This window comes from Hoplias malabaricus, chromosome 10 (assembly GCF_029633855.1).
Source record: "Hoplias malabaricus isolate fHopMal1 chromosome 10, fHopMal1.hap1, whole genome shotgun sequence".
Lineage (NCBI taxonomy): Eukaryota > Metazoa > Chordata > Actinopteri > Characiformes > Erythrinidae > Hoplias > Hoplias malabaricus.
This window is the reverse complement of record NC_089809.1, coordinates 3,664,818-3,683,353: the sequence shown is the minus strand read 5'-3', so window position 1 is coordinate 3,683,353 and position 18,536 is coordinate 3,664,818. Positions and strand designations below refer to the sequence as shown.

General features: G+C 41.7%; 1 protein-coding gene across 1 annotated transcript in view; it reads right to left on the bottom strand.

The window, feature by feature from the left end:
- Nucleotides 1–965: 965 nt before the first annotated feature.
- Nucleotides 966–18,536, bottom strand: part of setd2 (SET domain containing 2, histone lysine methyltransferase) — a 23,537-nt gene continuing 5,966 nt past the window's right edge. The window contains exons 4-14 of the mRNA XM_066682368.1: nucleotides 12,557–18,452; nucleotides 11,369–11,634; nucleotides 10,738–10,786; nucleotides 9,998–10,247; nucleotides 9,102–9,807; nucleotides 7,162–7,287; nucleotides 6,220–6,356; nucleotides 5,603–5,714; nucleotides 4,057–4,131; nucleotides 3,839–3,940; nucleotides 966–2,928 (exon numbers count right to left, since the gene is read on the bottom strand). Of these exons, the coding sequence (XP_066538465.1) occupies nucleotides 2,767–2,928; nucleotides 3,839–3,940; nucleotides 4,057–4,131; nucleotides 5,603–5,714; nucleotides 6,220–6,356; nucleotides 7,162–7,287; nucleotides 9,102–9,807; nucleotides 9,998–10,247; nucleotides 10,738–10,786; nucleotides 11,369–11,634; nucleotides 12,557–18,452 (7,881 nt within the window). The 3' untranslated portion in view covers nucleotides 966–2,766. The remainder of the gene's footprint in view (nucleotides 2,929–3,838; nucleotides 3,941–4,056; nucleotides 4,132–5,602; nucleotides 5,715–6,219; nucleotides 6,357–7,161; nucleotides 7,288–9,101; nucleotides 9,808–9,997; nucleotides 10,248–10,737; nucleotides 10,787–11,368; nucleotides 11,635–12,556; nucleotides 18,453–18,536) is intronic.

The following is an 18,536-nucleotide window of genomic DNA, read 5'->3' as shown; positions in this document are numbered from 1 at the left end:
TGATGACAAAATTAAGATGGTGGAAGAGCCTGATTATTTTACACCTCTAGTACCATCTTAAAGAAAGAAATGACCGTCACCACAAAAACAAGGTGTTTTCTTCACACACAGCTTTTCTTTCACAACTGAAACGCATTACAACAGAATGAGTGCATGTCATTTAAATATCAATGTCTCCTGCTCCTCCCCGTCTGTCTCTCTCTTCTTCTAAAGCCTCAACTGCTCATTTAAAGGAAAATCGCAAAGAAATTATGTGGGACAGATGTAAACAAAGTGATGGAAAGTGTTTGGTGTGAAGTAGTTGATTATAGAGACTCTACACGATTTCTTCACAGTGGTGGTGATGGTAACCAGACATCTCCATGTCTACAGCACACAGGCCACATTTTATTTCTTCTCCACAACCTCCAGTGCCCTCAATCCCCTCTATATTTCTGTGAAGAGCTTTTAGAGGCAATTTCTCTTCTTCGTCTCACTGTCTCTACTGTTCTCCTCTGATTATCTATCTCTACTCTTTTCTTCCCTCTCCTGCTTTTCTCTTTCAAGGTCTCTTCTCCTCCTCCTCCTCCTCCTCCTCTCTCTGAAATCTGTTAATGATTTCTTGACGTGTAATGTTAAATAGAAACAGATAGATTCTGGGCTCCGGTTGTGAACGGCGTTCCACAGCTGGAGCTGTTTTACTGCGGCTGGAGGAATGCCCCGCACCAGTGGAGGATGAGAAACAAAAAAGAAGGGATTCATGAGGATGAAGAGATTTCCCTGAAAAATAAAAGAGCTCTATTAAAGTTCTTATGAACCACATGGTCATTCTGACATAGTGTAATGCACTACAGGAAGTGCAGGGGGAGACATAACCCCTTTTCGCTGCACAGTAATCAATGCATTTAAAACAAACACAATAAAAAATCCAGTACACAGCGCATCGGAACAACAAGGTGGTGAGGACTTATTTTTACAAAACAGTTTTATTTTAAAATGTTCTTTACACTCAGTATGACAATGTGCTTGCACAGTACTTTACAGTGGAGTGGGGCGAGACTCCGTTTTGTACATTTAAAAAAAACTAAACAATTCAGTCTCTGTAGAGAAAGACAAGGAAGAAATAAAAGGGGCAAACGGAACAAAAAATTAAAATAAAAATATACATACACACACACACCCACCTTAAAACCTGAAAACCCAACACACACTGAGCTGTGGGAAACGTGGTCGCTATGGATACGCCAAAAGACTTGTGGGTTTTTTTTTTCTGACTATAATTATACATATTTACATAAAAGCATGATCTCCACAGTCCTTTTACAAAGTCTCTGCTTATTTTAAATGGTCTCAAAAACTATTTCTCAATATATTCACATATAAAGCAATATAATACATATGGAAAGGGCAGGGAGTACGGGTTTAATGCAAAGTAAAATGAGGTGAGTTCATTGACAGCAAGAGCTTATGGAAGTGGAGACAAAAACCCTGATCAATTTGAAGATGGGGAGAAAAATTAAAGAGAAAACTTCACATTTTTCTTTTTGAAAGCCAAGTAAAACAGTAAACGTTAATGACAGTTAATGAGAGTTAATGTAAAACACAGAGAAACAGATCGGTAAAAACAATTGCTACAAGCCTCCTGATGAAAGGAGGGGTAAAAAAAAGTGGATCTGCACTTTTCTGATTCACTAAAAGCCTTAAAAAACGCAGCTCGGGAACAAACGGGAGGGGGGGGGGGGGAGGGCCACGTCACGTACGTCATGTTTGATGCTTTAAGTGAAGATGAGAACTTACCTCCTGATGGAAAAAAAAACGAGAAAAAAAAAAATCAAACTGAAGAGGAACCCTACTCTGATTTTTGGCCGAAAATAAACCTTTGTGACACGTCCATCTCCAGCACTTTCGTTCTGACGCCGAAGAACCCTCATTCCACCTTAAACAGGCACTAAAACATAAAAACAGCACCATTTAAGGTGGAAAAGTAAATCAGAACAAGAGGCACACCTCAGCTTTGTTAAGTGTGTTTCGTTACCTTGGATGAACGTTTATTTTTGTCGAGAGCGTCTGATTTTTTTGGCCTACATTGCGCCAAGAGTTTTCACTGTGTAACAGTGTTAACATCCAGGGTTCCCTTTACATTATCAATCCACTCCTTGTCCTCCATCTGTTTACCGTGAGCCTTGCTCAACAGCTGCTTTGGAAACATCTGCCTCCTTTAATTGAAAAGCTAAGACTTCCCAATAATCTCCAAACATTATCTTCTCAGAAGGCAGCAAAAACAGCCCTAGAACGTACAGTGAGTTCATGAAAAGGGCTTTGATTTTTTTGAGTCTGGGGCCTTGATGTTGCATCTGAATAATTTGATTTAAAACAATGATTACCAGTAAATAATAATAATAATTCATTGTAACCCATAAAAGAGGGGAAGAAGAGATACAGTGATTTTTCCTTTATGAGTCTGACAATGAATAGCATCCAGAATGTGTTTGGAGAGTGGATTTTTGGGGAAAAAAACAAGGGCTAAAAGCAAACATGATGATGATAATAATCTGTAGAACAGTCTTTGTAGCACCCTAGGTTTGTCCTCTGCTTCACAGGCTGGCTGGGGGAGGGGGGGGACTTCTCTTGATCCTTATAATATAGTAATAATATTAATATAAATCTTGTCTCCTGGCTGGTGGCAGAGCCCTCAGAGCAGCAGTTAGGACGAGTTTAGATTAAATCAGTATAAAAACAGACCGAACTGGAGAGTTCAAAGCTCCGCGTGTGAACAGACCGAAAGCATCAGTCCAGCTCTGTGTCCTCTTTGGGCCGGTAAACTGGGCCGAACTTCTGCATGTACTTTTTGATGTACTCCTTGGTCTTGTGTTTGACGTTCTCATTACACTCCAGATCTTCAGGATTCTTGCAGGACTTGAGTTCCTTATTCATCACGCCGTGGGTTAACTGAAACACAACACACAAAAATCGCAGATTCATTATAGCGCTTATACACTGGACTCTCGCTGGATTTGGAGCACCTACCTTGTTTGTCAATGCTTTGTTATCCACGTTTCACCCTGCTCTTCAATGCTTGGGACCCCCACAGAATCACCACAGAGCAGGTATCATCCACTGACGTGGTGGTGGTGTGTTAGTGTGTGTTGTGCTTGTACGAGTGGATCAGACACAGCAGTTGCTGCTGGAGTTTTTAAAGCCCTCAGTGACGCTGCTGAACTGCGAATAGTCCGACCAAAAATATCCAACCGACAGCATCCTGTGTAGCGAAAGATGAGCTACTGTCTGTGAATTCACATCTACAAGGTTGGACCACCGAGGGAGGAGTGTCTCACAGAGTGGACAGAGAGTGGACGCAGGGTTTCAAAACTCCAGCAGCACTGCTGTGTCTGATCCACTCTACACCAGCACAACACACACTAACACACCACCACCACGTCAGTGTCACTGCAGCGCTGAGAATGATCCACCACACAAACCATACTCTATTCTGTGGTGGTCCTTGACGAGCAGGGTGAAACGGTATAAGAAAGTATGCAGAGCAGCAGATGGACTACATTCTGTTATTGTAGAACTACAGAGTGCTGCTTTCTGGGTAGTTGAGCTGATAAAATAGACAATGAGTGTAGATACAAGGTAGGTGTTCCTAATTCAGTGATCATTCAGTGTCGATTCTGTGTATTTCATCTCCGGTTTATTATCAGGAGTGTATTTGCTCTTTGCTGCAGTCTCAGCTTCTAAACGTCTGGGAAGACTGCTTTGCTGTGAGGATTTGATGGCAGCTATGAGAGTTACTGACTCAATCACTCCGCAGAACCCAGATCTACATCTCCACCACCCAAACTTGGGTGAGACTCACCTTCCTGGCGAGGTGTTTGAAGTCCTCCGTGTTCCCGATGCGTCCTAGCTTACAGTCAGGTTTTCGGTACGGATTAAGGCATTGCACAATGAACTGAGACATCTGAAACAACAGAGAAATGGATAAAACGGATACAAATATCAGAAGGAGTAGCATGGTTTACAGAAACATTGAAACAATATGGAAGAGTTTTTAAAAATAAGAAAGTGGATGCACACCTCCTTGCGGAAGACTTCTTTGCTTTTCTTAGCGAGTTCGCTGGAGGTGTCCGCCTCAGCAGTTTTGGTGGAAAACTGTAAACAGGGAAAGGTTTAAACATTGAGGGTTATACACACACATCCGGTTTTAGGCCAATAACGACAAATCATGTGTAAATGAAAGGGAAAATAAATAGTATTGATTTATACAAGCACAATAAAAGCCAACAATCACAACAAAGTTTGAATAAATCATTGAGCAGCCAACTCTCAATCACAAGAGCAAAATCAATGCAAATTAATATACTATTAATATAATTAAAAATATATATATATAATATTTAAAAATATTATATATAAAAAAGAGCTTAAGAATTGAAATGGGAAAGAAATATGATTGAAGAGAAAGTAAGAAATTAAAGAGGAAAAAAAACAACAGTATATCATGATGACAATGACTACTGCGTGCGTGTGAGTTTTTGTCATAAGTAAATTTAGGTTGAATTCAAGTCTTCAAGTGCCAAGCTGAGAGACCCTGTGACACACAGCAGTGGTATGATTATAGAACAGGCTTTCAGATGCCTTTGAACAATATTCTTACATATTTACCATTTCTAAAGTTTTAATTCAGTGGGAGACGCTCTTTCACTTCGATTCAACTCTCCTCACACGAGGGAAATATTTCAGATAAAACGCTAAACCAGTGCCTTTTAAGCATGGAGGCAAATTAAAGTGTTTATAAAAACACAAATATCCCTTTTCTTAACCTCAGTCTCTGTTTTGTGAAGAGCACACACAGCTGTTCCACATTAAATTCTGAAGCATCTTCAATTAAACGGGGACCACAACCAGCTCAGAGTCTGGAGGAAACTCTCACAAAAAAACGGATTAGAATTCAAGTGACAGTTTGGTGTTTTTGGATCCCTCCCCAGCTTTACTCCAAAGGTAATATATCAATCAAGTTGACAGTTTGTCAATAAATCAGAAGTCAGTAAATAAAATGCTCTGAAAAGGTTCAGTCTCTATACAGGTCACAGGACTGGAAAATCCATTACATCATTTAATTCAGGCTGAAGAAAATGACTGGATGATGTACCTGCTCGTCTACTACACCACCACCCAGGGGTGCAGACGCTATGGCGAAACAAAGGAAAGAAGGATGGAGGGAGATGACTTCCAATAAATAGAGGCTAGAAGGCAAACCTAGGGTGATCACCTATTTAGCTTTTGGGTGTTTTCCTACATGTGAATTAGACATAAATAAAAGAGCTGTGCCCATGTTTTAGAGGCGTGGTTTGGAACAAGTGTTGAAGATAGGGGGTGGGGTTTACACTTACTGGTCCCTACAAAGTCACCTACTCAGTCTTTAACTGCTATCTCTGGTGTGAAACACCGATTAGCACCCAAACGTAAAGCAGTTCGTAAACGTGAGTGGCGCCACCTTGAGGAGAATGTAGCGTGTGAATTACATGTCAGTTCCATGAGGTGCTTTGAATCTAAAAATGATATTCGTAGGCAAGCAATCACTTCTGCATATTAACAGATGAACATTATGTATTATTAATACCTTTGATGGGTTTTCGTCATATGTTGGGGTTCCAAGGTCCATCTCAGCCTCATGTTCCACACTGGTCTCCTCTCCTGCCCCGTCCCAGCTTGGAGGATCCCACTGTGTTTGTCTGAAAACATAGACAAAATTTATATTATTTAACAAAATATAAATGTAACAACAACAAGGCTCTCACGCCAGCTTTTCTGACAATGCAGGGCACATCAGATATTTAAATCAGAAGAGTAATGACAAAGTAAACTCAACATTAGTCTTCTAATTTTTTATTACACCAACAGTGAAAAAAAATCCTTTCTGCGTACCAGAAATCTTACCAGAGCTCTTAACGCCACCTCCTGGCCAGAACCAGAACTGCATTTTGGAAACGCAGTAGTTTGATAATGTGTTTAGTGAATGTTTGTAAAAAAAAATGTAGTCTATACTTGGGAATATGTTTATCCATTAAATTTCTAAGAATTAATTACTACATTATTATGCTGATGATATTTTCCCCGATCTCCAGCAGTTATGCGGGTGCTCTCTGAGTTTTGTGCGTGAGCTCCCAGTGTCCGCAATTGTTTTTGCCACAAATTTTATTTCATGGTTTTAAACATAGTCAGTGCTAAAGTTTGTACCTGGTGACTACATGGTAGTAATAGATTTTTCCCTCAGGATCCCGCGCCACTTTCCAGTGTGAAGGGAGTACTATGGTTTTGGGTTTAGGAGGAGAAGGAGGAGGCAGGTCCATGACGCTGTTGGGTACAATCATCTCCTGCAAAAAAGTAAACATAACTAGTCAAACTGAGGAGTGTTCAGAGTGTTGTAGCTGTACTATACTTCATTTTAAAATCAGCCATGAATCAGTATTAAATTCCTTTGTAAATTCACATCCTTGGTTCCATTAATCACACTTCAACTGGATTTCTGTAGAAAAGATTTTCCTGTAATTGTTAGTTAAAATGTCTTTGAATTTCCGATTACGTCAAGCCTCAGAAAAGCACTTGAACTTCACAGAAAGATGTTTATATTTGGCTCTTGGAACTTCATCTTCATCAAAACCTTTGTTCACCTCTCTCTTGCATTCCTGACCAATACGGGGAGTCCTCGACTTACGACGTTGATCCGTTCCTACGCCGCGTCGTAAACCAATTTTCGGTGAAAGTTGGAACATACGTACATGCTGTACGTAAATAACATAAAACTTGCGTACAATGCAACAGGGGTGACGCCGTCCTCCTCGGTCCCGAGTCGCGTAACCGTGTATTCTTCCACCGCGCACACCAAACACGAAGTTCACGTTACGACGTTTACGATGCAAAACCACGTAAGTCAAAACAAGGCTTTATACAGTAAATGGGAGACGTGTCGTAACCACGAAACATCGTAACTGGGGACTGACGTAACCCGAGGACCTCCTGTACATGTCTTTACAAATGCAATAACTACTGCTATAAAGGCTGCAATTTCCTTCGTTATCAGTCTTGTGTTATCTAGCTGTTCTTAAAATAAATAAATTATAATAAAGATGTTGCAGCCCCTCTTAGTGCTGCAATGGTGAACTGAGGTGGTGTATTTACCTGTTGCACAGTCTGAGAGGTTACTATAGTAGTGACAGTTCCTCCTTGCTGGAGAACAACACCCTGCTGATGTCCAGTGTAAACCTGCTGACCCTGAAGGTAACCAGCTGTGGGCTCAGTGTACGTCTGAAAACAAAAGCAAAAAATTATTATTAATTAATTTGTTATGTTATACTGGTAAATTTAATCATCCCAATTAAACCTGAAGTTGCATATTTATGTCAGTAAACAAACAAAAAAACCCCACCCTGATATTGTCCACCCCTGAAATCGTTAAAACGTATACGAAGGTCTCAAGGCACAGCACAGTAGACGTAGGGCTGGATGATATTTCAATATCAAGATCTATCGCAATATACAATGTTTCAATAACAATACGATATGATTTTTAAACATTTTGAATATATAAATATACATTATTTACATCATGTCACTGACTGACGTTCATTACAGGGAGCTGTCGTCATTTCAGCACTCAATTTAAAATTGTTTTTAAAATATTAATATTGACAAAGCCAGTAGGTTTCTGTTTGATGGTGATGTCATATTTCTTGTTTGTGCTTTTTTTTTCAGTGGATTTTATACAGTTCATATCGATATCGGAATTATATCGTATCAACCAAAATTAAGAGTTATACATCGCAATATAAATTTTGGCCGTATCGTCCGGCCCTAACTAGACGTTAATTTTACAAAATTGTGCAGGTTGAGGGGCTCTGGTGTGGTTTTGTCTTCCTGATCAACTCATTCGTTCCTAAAAGGGCTTGAATGAACTGGAAGGGCAGTGTCTTTATCGAGCTGAGTGACATAAACATAACAGCTAATCTGGTTCTTTGGCAAACCTGACGTCACATAAGCCCAATGTAGTCGAGCCCAGCTACAATCCAACGGCAGGGGAAATTACAGTATCCTACTAGAGGATGCCAATTAAATACTGATCAAAAGCTGCTTAACACTTAAAGCTTGTTGCTTTCCCACTGGCAGGGCTCCCCTGGATGACGTCGCAAAACCACGTCTCTAACAAGAATCAATGGCTTTCGAAACCACAACAGTGGTGGTAGTAAAGTTAGGGCTGTTTACACATCGTGTATTTGAGTGTTGCTTTGTTTTTTTGGACTGAACACAGCTCCGTGCCCCAGTTCTCACGGATCAGTTTTACTTGTTGCACGTTCATCTTTCACTGGAAATTTTCGTCAGCCATCGGCCCACGGAGCATATAAACCTCTTCAAAACACCTCGAGTTAAAGTTACGAGCTACGGCTGTAAGTCCGATAAAAATACATGTGAGAGCTGGTTTGGAATGAGCTCTGTATTTTGTGGTAAGATATGTCTCTCTGGCCAAACAGCGCTCGTCAGGGTTTACACCTCACTATTTAGTACCTACTCGGCACGGTTGGAACCCTGAGTGAGCTGGAACTGAAAACCTGCCCGGTTCCAGGGACCAGTTAACAGATTTGGCCAGTGGAAAAGCAATAGAGCCGTGCCGAGTCGAGTGGCGTGGATTCAATGCATTGGAAAAGCACCAAAATTCTATACTGCATCACTACAAAATTAGTTTACGATGTGTGTTGCAGCCAGGTAAGTCAGAGCATAGAATACACCTATAGTTCTATCAAAAATATACCAAAACCTAGAGTTTCTCAAAAAAGCAGAAATTTCAACAAATGGAACTATTCCACTGCATGGTACCTACTCTATGCTTTGTTTAGTCACTGGTACCTGGCTGGATTTCCATTACCTAGCAGATACTAAACATTTGCACAATGGAAAAGCAAAAGTGTAGAGTAGAACCAAACCAACTAGAGTAGGTAAGTGGAAAAATTCCAAAATTATCGGATAAAACCCGGTGTCAGCAAATGTTTGTGTAACAGTGCAGGAGATTTCCCTGATGTCAACATGATCACACCACTGATAGCAAAGCCTACTGTTCTGAGCTATACCTGTATAACTGGATTGTTAGCTTGTGTATATCCGGCAGGAATGCTGTAAATGGCCTGACAGGGTTGGCCCTGGTAATAAATGGCAGTTTGTTGTGGCTGTGGCTGCGCAGTGGTAGAGTACGACTGCGTTGGCTGCGTCTGCACCGTGACTGTCTGTTGAGTACTGGGGTCCCATAGCGTGGTGTAGCTCTGCTGTGTCTGCGTCTGTGCCGGAACCGAAAGGACGGCTATGCTGGGATCCTGTGCCGTTTGCACAAACGGCTGAGTCTGCGCCTGCGGCGGCTGCGTCTGAGCTGCGGAGGAAGCTGGAGAAGCTAGGCCGAGGTCCGTGATTAGCGGCTGTGTAGGGGTTTGCTCAAATGAAGCAGCAGCAGTCACACACAGAGGCTCCACAGGTGGTGTGGGCAGCAGAACTTTTCCTGCGTTTGGATTGGTCGGATCTACATATGTTTGGATGGGGTAACCAGGTGGATACGCCATAAAACCTGAAGCAGAATAGACAAGAGGATCAAACGCCAGTCTCTGGAGCTGCTGCTGCTGCTGTTGTTGTTGCTGTTGTTGTTGTTGCTGCTGCTGCTGTTGTTGTTTCTGAGCTTCTCTCTGTGCCACTTCCTGCTCAAAAAGTTTGCGCCGCTCCTCCGTAGAAAGCTTGGTTCTAGACTCCTTTGTCCGAGCCTTCTTATTGCCACTGCTGGACTGATCATAGCTGAAAAGGGGACAAAAAAGTTGGTCTTAGCAAGCTTTAGAGTTAGGGATTTAATTTTTTGCCTCCAAATCAGTATCAAATATTTTAATTCCAATCACTGGCCGATAAAATATGATCCGATGAAGCCTTTAAAAGGAGCAAGATACTCAGGGCTGATGAGATACTCAGCCTTTTAACAACCATATCTCACCGGTCGTCGTTCCTGCGGCTGCTTCTTTCATAAGAGGATGCAGACGGAGGTGAAACAGATCCTCGTCTCCTTCTCCTCTCAGCACTCCTCAATCTCTCAGAATCCCTCTCTCTCTCCCTCTCCCACTCTCTCTCCCAGTCCCGCTCTCTCTCTCTCTCCCGATCTCTATCTCTCTCCCTCTCCCTCTCTCGCTCACGGCTGCTGGAAGACGTGCGAGGGGTCAGCATCACTTCGCGATCTCGGCTGCGATCTGTTTAGTAGGAAAATGAAGTAGAGTCAAACCCTTACATCAAACAGTCGACACAGTCATTGTTCATTCTCTTAGCTCCATTGACCAAAGAGGAGCACTTTGTAGTTCTACAATTACAGACTTGAGTCCCACTTTGTTTCAAATGGTCAGGACCCCCACAGAGAAGGTACAATTTGTGTGGGGGTGTGTTGGGCTGGTAGGGGTGGATCAGACACAGCAGTGCTACTGGAGTTTTTAAACCCCTCAGTTTCAATGCTTGTCTGAGAATAACCCACCAACCAGAAACATCCACTAGCCAATTAATACCTGCTCTGTGGAGGTCTGTGGGGGTCCTGATATTTCAACAACAGGGGGCGGAGCAACAGATGGACTACAGTGAGTAATGGCAGATCTTATAATGCACATATACACTCAGTGAGTGCAGACACAAGGAGGTGGCTGTAGTGTTATAGCTGATAATGTAATACATTTTTAGACTTCTAATCCTTACCATTGGACTCCTTCTCCACTTGGCTCTTCTTTGGGATCCTGTATACTTCCTGAAAACAAACAAACCGTATTAATAAACTACACACATCATTTGATTCGTAAATTACGTTTCACTGGTTCACAGTTCTATTTGTATTTACTTGGAGAGAGTTTATTTAGTGTTATCAAAAGTTTGGAATCTGCAGTCAGCCTATTGACTGTGCTGACTTTATCATTTTTACATGTGAACCAAACACTAACACAGTAAAACACGAAGGACACCAAGCTAATCATTTGCCTTTTGATCTACATAGCAATAAACTTCCCATTTTTTGTTCGCTATTTTTTAAAGAGCACATCCACTTGCGATATGTGTTTGGCCCTGCACTTTTTGTGTATCTGACATAATCAAGCAATGGTGCTCTGTCCGTAACAAACATAAAAAATGTCCACAATTTGGTCATGGATTTGGCTTCATGGACCTTTCTCCGCTGAAAATATTCCCTTGTTCTAACAAGAGACCCTGACCATGTGCCCAAATTAGATAAAATGTTAGAACTTAGAGCTTGTTTTGTCTTTAACATGTAGAACTGGAATTAATTTTTTTAATTTATATTGAAACATTGCCTAATAAAGTACTAGCATCGTTGTACCTTCAGGTCTTTCCAGCTGTCAAGAAGTCGTGCAGCCATTTCACTGATGTCAACGGTCCCTATCTGAGGCTCCTGGCTCCTCTCGCTCTCCACGTCAGATACAACCTCCTCTTCATCCTGAGACGGAGTTCCCACTGCAGCAGGTTCAGCTGGTGCTCCTGCAGTTAAAGTGGGAACCTCCGGAGCTACAGCAGCTGGAACAGGATCAGCATTCTCCACCAAAACTGTGCTAACCTCTGTGGAGGTCTTCTCTGCAGCGGGGATAGCTAGGCCCATATAGCAAAATAAATAAATAAATAAATAAAAATAACAATAATAATTCATACACACATAAGTATATATTACATTACACTTATAGACAGATGCTTAAAAAAATCTCAGATTTTAAATTCCACATAAATAAAAAATAAAAAGAGGACTTACACATAGGGGAGGGCGATATGGCCCTAAAATAATATCACGATATTTCAGGGTATTTTAGCGATAACGATATTCTTGGCGATATGAACACAACACTAAATTATATCTTATTAATTTCAGGAATACACAACCGCAACAAAATATGTTATATTAATATTAATTTTATTAAATATATTCTTACATAACACCATGTTTATTGTACACTGGATATTTTGTAACCAAACCACCTCCAAACAACTGAAGTCCCTCCCATTTTGCAGAAGATTTCGTGACCTGAGCCACTTTCCACCATACGTTACTGTGCCTAAAAGACTAGTGTAAAGAACGTATGCCATATTATGGGTAACTGCATGACGACATTAAGTAAACAAGTCTGAATATCACTACATCACGATAATAATTTTTATTTATTTTTAAATCATTCTAAAAATGATGACGGTATTATCGCGAATGATATCATACAGCCCTACATACACATTTCACTTTTAATGTCTCATCTTATAATGAAATATGTTAGTGTTCTTTATGTACTCACAATATAAAAAAAAAGTCATTGTCCAAAGAAAACCATATCTCTCCATTTTTAAACATCATTTGGACACAATCTGCTCTTTTACTTTATATATTTCACAACAGATGGCCCATATAAATGGGTACCAAATAGCCTGAAAAAAACTTGTATAAAAATATATAAACATTTTTTTTTGTTTTTGTACAGCAGCAATATGCTTGCTAAAGTATAGTATAAAAATTTAAGCTAATGCTCACCTTCAGCGGTGGCAGGACTGTTCTCAGAGTTAAGAGCTGAAGAGTCAGATGCAGTGCTAACAGCTGTAGAGTCTGAAGCAGCTATGGTTTCTATGGTGAGTTCAGAAGGTTCCACAATTTCATCGGTTCCTGGAGAGGAACCTGTGACGTTCACATCGGTGACTGGAACTGAAGGTTCAGAAGACTTGATTTCTTCATCAGTAGCCATGGGTGCTTCCACAGATGGGCTAGCACCTTCTTCAGTTTTGATGCTAACAGGTTCACCCTGCAGCTCTGACACAGGCATTTCTTCATGGCTTACCTCCACAGGCTCAGGTTCACAACTTGTCTCCAACTTCTCCTCAACCTGAGTGGACTGGTTCTCTTCAAACTGAACCTGAACATTCTTTTCGTCCTCTTGCTTGATGCTCTCTTTCTCTTCATCTTCTCTGGCTATATCTTCGGGTCTATTTTCCTGGACAGCTTCATCCACTTCTTCCACCCTCACCTCTCTACTGTCCACAGCTTCTACAATTTCTTGTTTTTCTCCTTCAGTTTGAATGTCAGAGTCTGTTTCTCTCTTTTCTATATGCGAGGACTCTTCCTCCATCTCTTCCTCTTCTTCTTCGTATTCCTCTTTGCCATCAGAGGCTTTGCTTCCATCGGAGAGAGCGCTGTCCAGACTGTTCTCGCTGATGATCTTTAGCCGACGGTACACAGCCCGTTTTGGCGTATCTCCGTCCAATTCTAGTGGCAGTTTAGCAGGAGGTCCATCAGGGGTGTTCAAAGGTGTTTGGGCACGAGATGTGCTCTCGCTAGAGTAGCCATCTTGCTCTGTGTGTTGGGCAAGGGGATGGCTCTGAGCCCAGCGCTGGATAAAATGCAGCACACGGCTCTCCTCTAGCATGTTTTTAGTGGATATAGGCAACACTGCCAAAGCCTTCATAATCTCCAGTTGCAATTTGATATTGTTAACAGAGTTGCTTTTCACCTCAGAAATGTCAACCATGAATATCCAGAGCAACGAGAGGCCGTGATGGTCCAAAAACTGCTTGAGGCATGAATGATTCTGGGTATTCTGGATTAGTTTGACACATGTGAGTCTCTGCTCCATCGTCTCCACTCGTACCATCAGCCTACAAAGTGAAATCACTTCCTTCTCATCACTCAGACCATCTCCATTCTCCAGCAGAGCCTCCAGCTCCTCATCCACTGTGGTGAGAGCACTGACGGTTTCTTTTTTCCGTGATCTTTCTCTCTGTTTCTTTCCTCCAGCAGCTCGTACACTCACTCTGTTTTCTCCACCAAGGAAACCACGACAACTTGGAGCCCCACAGAAACATTTCTGAGCCTCTTTCCCATATCGCTGGAACTGGTAATCAAAAGTAAGCTCTGTTCCTGCTTTCACAGCTTTGGTGGTGAAGAAGCCAACTCTTAGCTGACCATTCACTGTCCACTTCTGAGTTTCACAGTTGGGCTCACAGCTGTGGTTCATGAAACGTGAGCAGTTCCCCTTCAGTGTGGCATCAATGATCTCATTATTCTTCAAAGCCATAAAGTAGTAGTGGATATTCTTGCTGCGAGCGTACTCCTTCACACGGGATTTGAACTCCCTGTGATCAAGAACTTCACCACAATACTCCAAAACAAAAGTGTTTGGCTGCATGTCCTTGGCGGCCCGCAAACCCCAGCCTTTACTCTCTGTTAGAATGACTTCATAATCTGCATGCTGCTTCAATTGGAAGCGCCGATTAGAGCAATAGACTCCATTCAAACAACGAGAAGAGCACTCTATCATCAGAAGGCGATTTAAGCAATCTTCACCACAAGCCATATTCCCCTGTGCTCGCTCGTCTCTTGAAAGGACTGCACACTCGCACTGCATTCTCTTTATGTCACGATGAGACTTGTTTTTTTTCCGTTCTGTCAAGTAAAGGTTTTCTTCAATGAGCTCAAAGTAAGGAGGCATCTTTTTCTGTTTGGCTTTTTCTCTCCAGACAGAGGGGTCCAGGAAATTTTTCAAACTGAGCAGTGGCCGATGTGCATCTTCCTGATCTGAAGAGATCTTGCTCTTGCAGGAATCACGATCTTCCAAGCATTCCTTCTTGCAAGCAATCCCTGCTTCTGCCTCATTATCAGACTCTGACTCTAATTCTGGACGTCTCTTTTTGGGTGGACCCCTGCCCCTATGGGGCTTTTGGTTATCTTCCCTGGGAGGCTCTAATATGCTTTGACTCTCAGACCCTGCATTTGTGAAACTGCAGTTACTGCTTATTTCATGAGCTTGGACAAATGCAGACAAAGATTGGTACTCAGCAGAATGTATGGCTGGATGTCCAACTGTCTTTCGCTCAAAGTCTTCTTCGTTGTCATTGGTTAGGGAGTCAGGGTGAATCTGGCCAAATAACTCTTGACACTGGGTAGTCAAGGATGTGTTGAGTGGTCTGCTTTGATGAGATGCAGTTGAATGGGTCCAAACACTATTGCCTTGTCCAATAAATGGATTTTCAGCCTGGGGAAACCTGTTACTGTGACTGCTGTCTGGCTGCTGAAATGTGCTGCTGGGTTGCTCTGGTTGGGCGAATTCCCAACTCAAGGTAAAACTATGCTTGCTGCCAAGATCAATAGATGAGCTGAACTCCCCACATCGTTCCTTTCCTTCTTGTCTCCCATGCCAGCTATCAGGTCTGTCATAGTAATGATGACCTACTTCAGACTCTCTTTTTTCATTTGCCAGCACCGGGGTCAGTGACTGGCTAGCTGCAACATAAATCTTTGGTCTTTCATTGACAGTGCAGTTTGTTTCAATTAGGGAACTAGTTGTCTCAGACTGACTAGTGCTGTCAACCATGTTGCTCTGTGATTGGTAAGTCATTTGCTCAGAGGAAAGTAAACATTTATCACCCAAACCCAATTTACCTTCTTCAGCTGAAGACTTAAAGGTGTGACTATTGGGAATTTCAAATTTAATGCCCTTATTCAACTCATTTGCTTTACATGTTAGCTGCAGCTGCTGCACAGGGAGAGTGGATGGACTAGGGGATGATTCAGGTTGTTCATTTGCCTCATGGGTAATGGTAGAATTCTTTGGCACAACCACTACTGAGTGTAGCCGCTTCAAAGAGTCCTGTCCGTCATCTGAATCAGAATCAGAGTCACCGGTTTCACTTTCCTCACTAATGCTTTTTCTATCACAACTTATGGATGCAGGCTCCTTACTTTCATTATTACATGGATCATTATTGCTCAGTTTCTCAAGACCGGCATGTTTCTGATCCAAATCTCTAACAGGTGCTTCATAGTAGCAGTTTAATTTAGGAGGAACTATAAGAAGTTGATTTGCAGGAGGCCGCACATCTAAATGGTCATTGGTTTGTTGCATGCCTATATCAGCTGGTAGAGTAGGAACTTCTTCCAGAGATTCCTTTGACCAATCTAGTGTCTTCAGCTCTTCTGACTTTAAGGAATGTACTACAGATTCCTGCTTACTTGAGCAAGTTTCCTCAATGTTAACATCACTGGTAAATTCGATTTTCTTCACGGAGATGACCTTCTTTGTAAAGGCGGTATCTGGGTTTACAGTCTTCTTAGGGCTTTGAGTTCCTGAAGGGTCCTGGCCAACAATATCCCACCGTGATTTTTTAGCAACACTTGGCTTTGTCACAATCCCACTATCTAACTTAACCTGTTCAGGTTCTTTGCAAAAAGTTTCAATGTTAGGTTTAACAGTCATTGTGTTGATGTCTTTATTGATGACCAATTCGGTACCAACTTTAGTGTTAGGTTGTAAGCATTCCCCTTGTGGCAATTCTTTCACAGAAAGAGTGTCTGTTGATGATCCTGTTGAATCCTGACTGGGAGGGTTGCCTGGACAAGATGGTTCATTTAAACTAGAAGAAACCTTACTGGCATTCGCTACATAAGTCTCTACCTCTACCTGAAAGTCATTTTTAACTAGCAATTCTGTTTGCTGTCCAAGTTGATCATGATCTTTGATAGTAATATGTTTACTTATAGCAGTAGTAGTATTACTTAATTCTATATTAATACTTTTGGAACAATCAGGCACAGTCAGTGACTGTTCCTTGCTACCAGAACTTTGATGTCCATCTTGGAGTCTGACATGTTGAGATGTTGGACTGTCACTTAGGATAGCTTGCTGCTTCTGTTGAGGGGAATTACTCTTTAATTTAGGCTGAGTACTATCTTCTTGTTGAGAAGCATCCACATGCTTTAATTCTCCCTGAGACATGACTGTTTCTGAGACCAAGACAAGCAGCTTTTTATTACTATTTAAATTGTCTACAGATTGTCCATCGGACACATTTACACTAGATGAAGTCTTGGAAGAGGAGTGCAAGGATAAAGAAGATCTAGATAGCTTTCTCTGATCTTCATCTGAATCAGAGATTCTGCTCGTTTTTTCAACTTTTTTCTCAGAAGAACTGGAATTTGATGACTGAGAATTTATCCCCGATTTTGAATGATAAGAAGACCTCTTATGACTGGACTCTGGTTCAGAAGAGCTTTTTTTAATGGGTTCAATATCTTCCTTTTCTTTTCTTCCAGATCGGTCTGATCTTGAGTACTGTGCTCTTTTATCAATCTCTGACGAGCGAGACGAATCAATTGATTTTGAGTCTCTGTAGGACTTTGAGTGAGACGATGACTTAGAATCTCTATGCGAACTGGAGTATGTTGAGGATCGACTTGAATCACTGCTTCGTGTCCTTGTCTTCCTCACATCATCTTCAGAGTCTGAGCTGTCTTGGGATCGTCCATCAACTTTAGAACGTGATCTCCTCCGTTCACGATAAGGAGAACTTCGGGAGGACCTCCTTTCAGAATCACGGTAATGTGATCTGTCTGACCGTGATTGTTTCTCATTTCTAGATCTCTCTGAGCGGGAATAGGAAGAACTAGTTCGAGAGTTTCGGGATCTAGACCGTGAACGACTTCTGGTTCTTCTTCGGTCTGAACGAGAAGATCGTGAAGAAGTGTGCCTGGAATCTCTTTCCGTTCTAGAATGGGTAGACCTTTTATCATCCTTGTCGTCCTTCCTATCTGATCTGGACTTATCAGAGTTGTCCGTTTTGGAGCTGGAGGATTTCTTAAAATCTGTACTGTGACTGTCAGACTTTGATGCATTCTTGGAGTCACTAGACTTTTGGCTGGAAGATGTTCTATGATAAACACTATCACTTTGTAGAGAGCTGCCCAACTGCTCAGTCTTTTTGTTGTCAAGAGAGTCAGAAACACTGCAGCAATCCTTGCATTCTTTCCCAATATGGGAGGAATCAGTTGGTCCTTTAAGGCAAGCATTTATTTTTTCCTGAGTGCTTTCTTCCCTCTTAACTTTTTCTGAGGGACTATCAGTGTCTGTTATATATTGAAATTGAGTTGATGAGGTTTCAGCTTCAACCTTCAATGGAGATTTGATGACAACTTCAGTCTCTGAGAGGGTCTCTTCTGAACTTGCACTGACTATGGGACTTTCCTCAGTAACAGACACAGTCAGAATCTGCTTCTTAAAATGCATCTTGCCAAGGTCAAGTTTTGATTTGGGTGGGAGGGGTGCAGGAGGCTGTATTGTCGGAGACTCTACAGCAGGAAAATCTGTTTTCTCATCTTGCTCATTCTTGCTTTCAGGACTTTGCCCTGCTTGGTCTGTAGTTGGGGGCAAAAATGCAGAATGCAATGGAGGAGAAATTTCACTTGCAGCTTTCTCTGAACTCGGTGTGCTGAAGAACACGTTCTGGCGTGGCTTCTTAGTTTGTGTGAAACTGAAGGAGACCCTCTGTCGACCCTGTTCCTCAAGGTTCACCTTAGTCTTGGTTCCTTTAGGCAGGTGGCGGTTTGACAAAATGACTCTGGGGGCAAGGCCTTTAAATATGACCTGATTTGAGCTGGTTTTGACCTTGAATCAGAAATAAACAAGACAACACAATCAGATGATCAGTGGTACATTTAGCAATATGTTATCTCAAATGTAAACATAAAA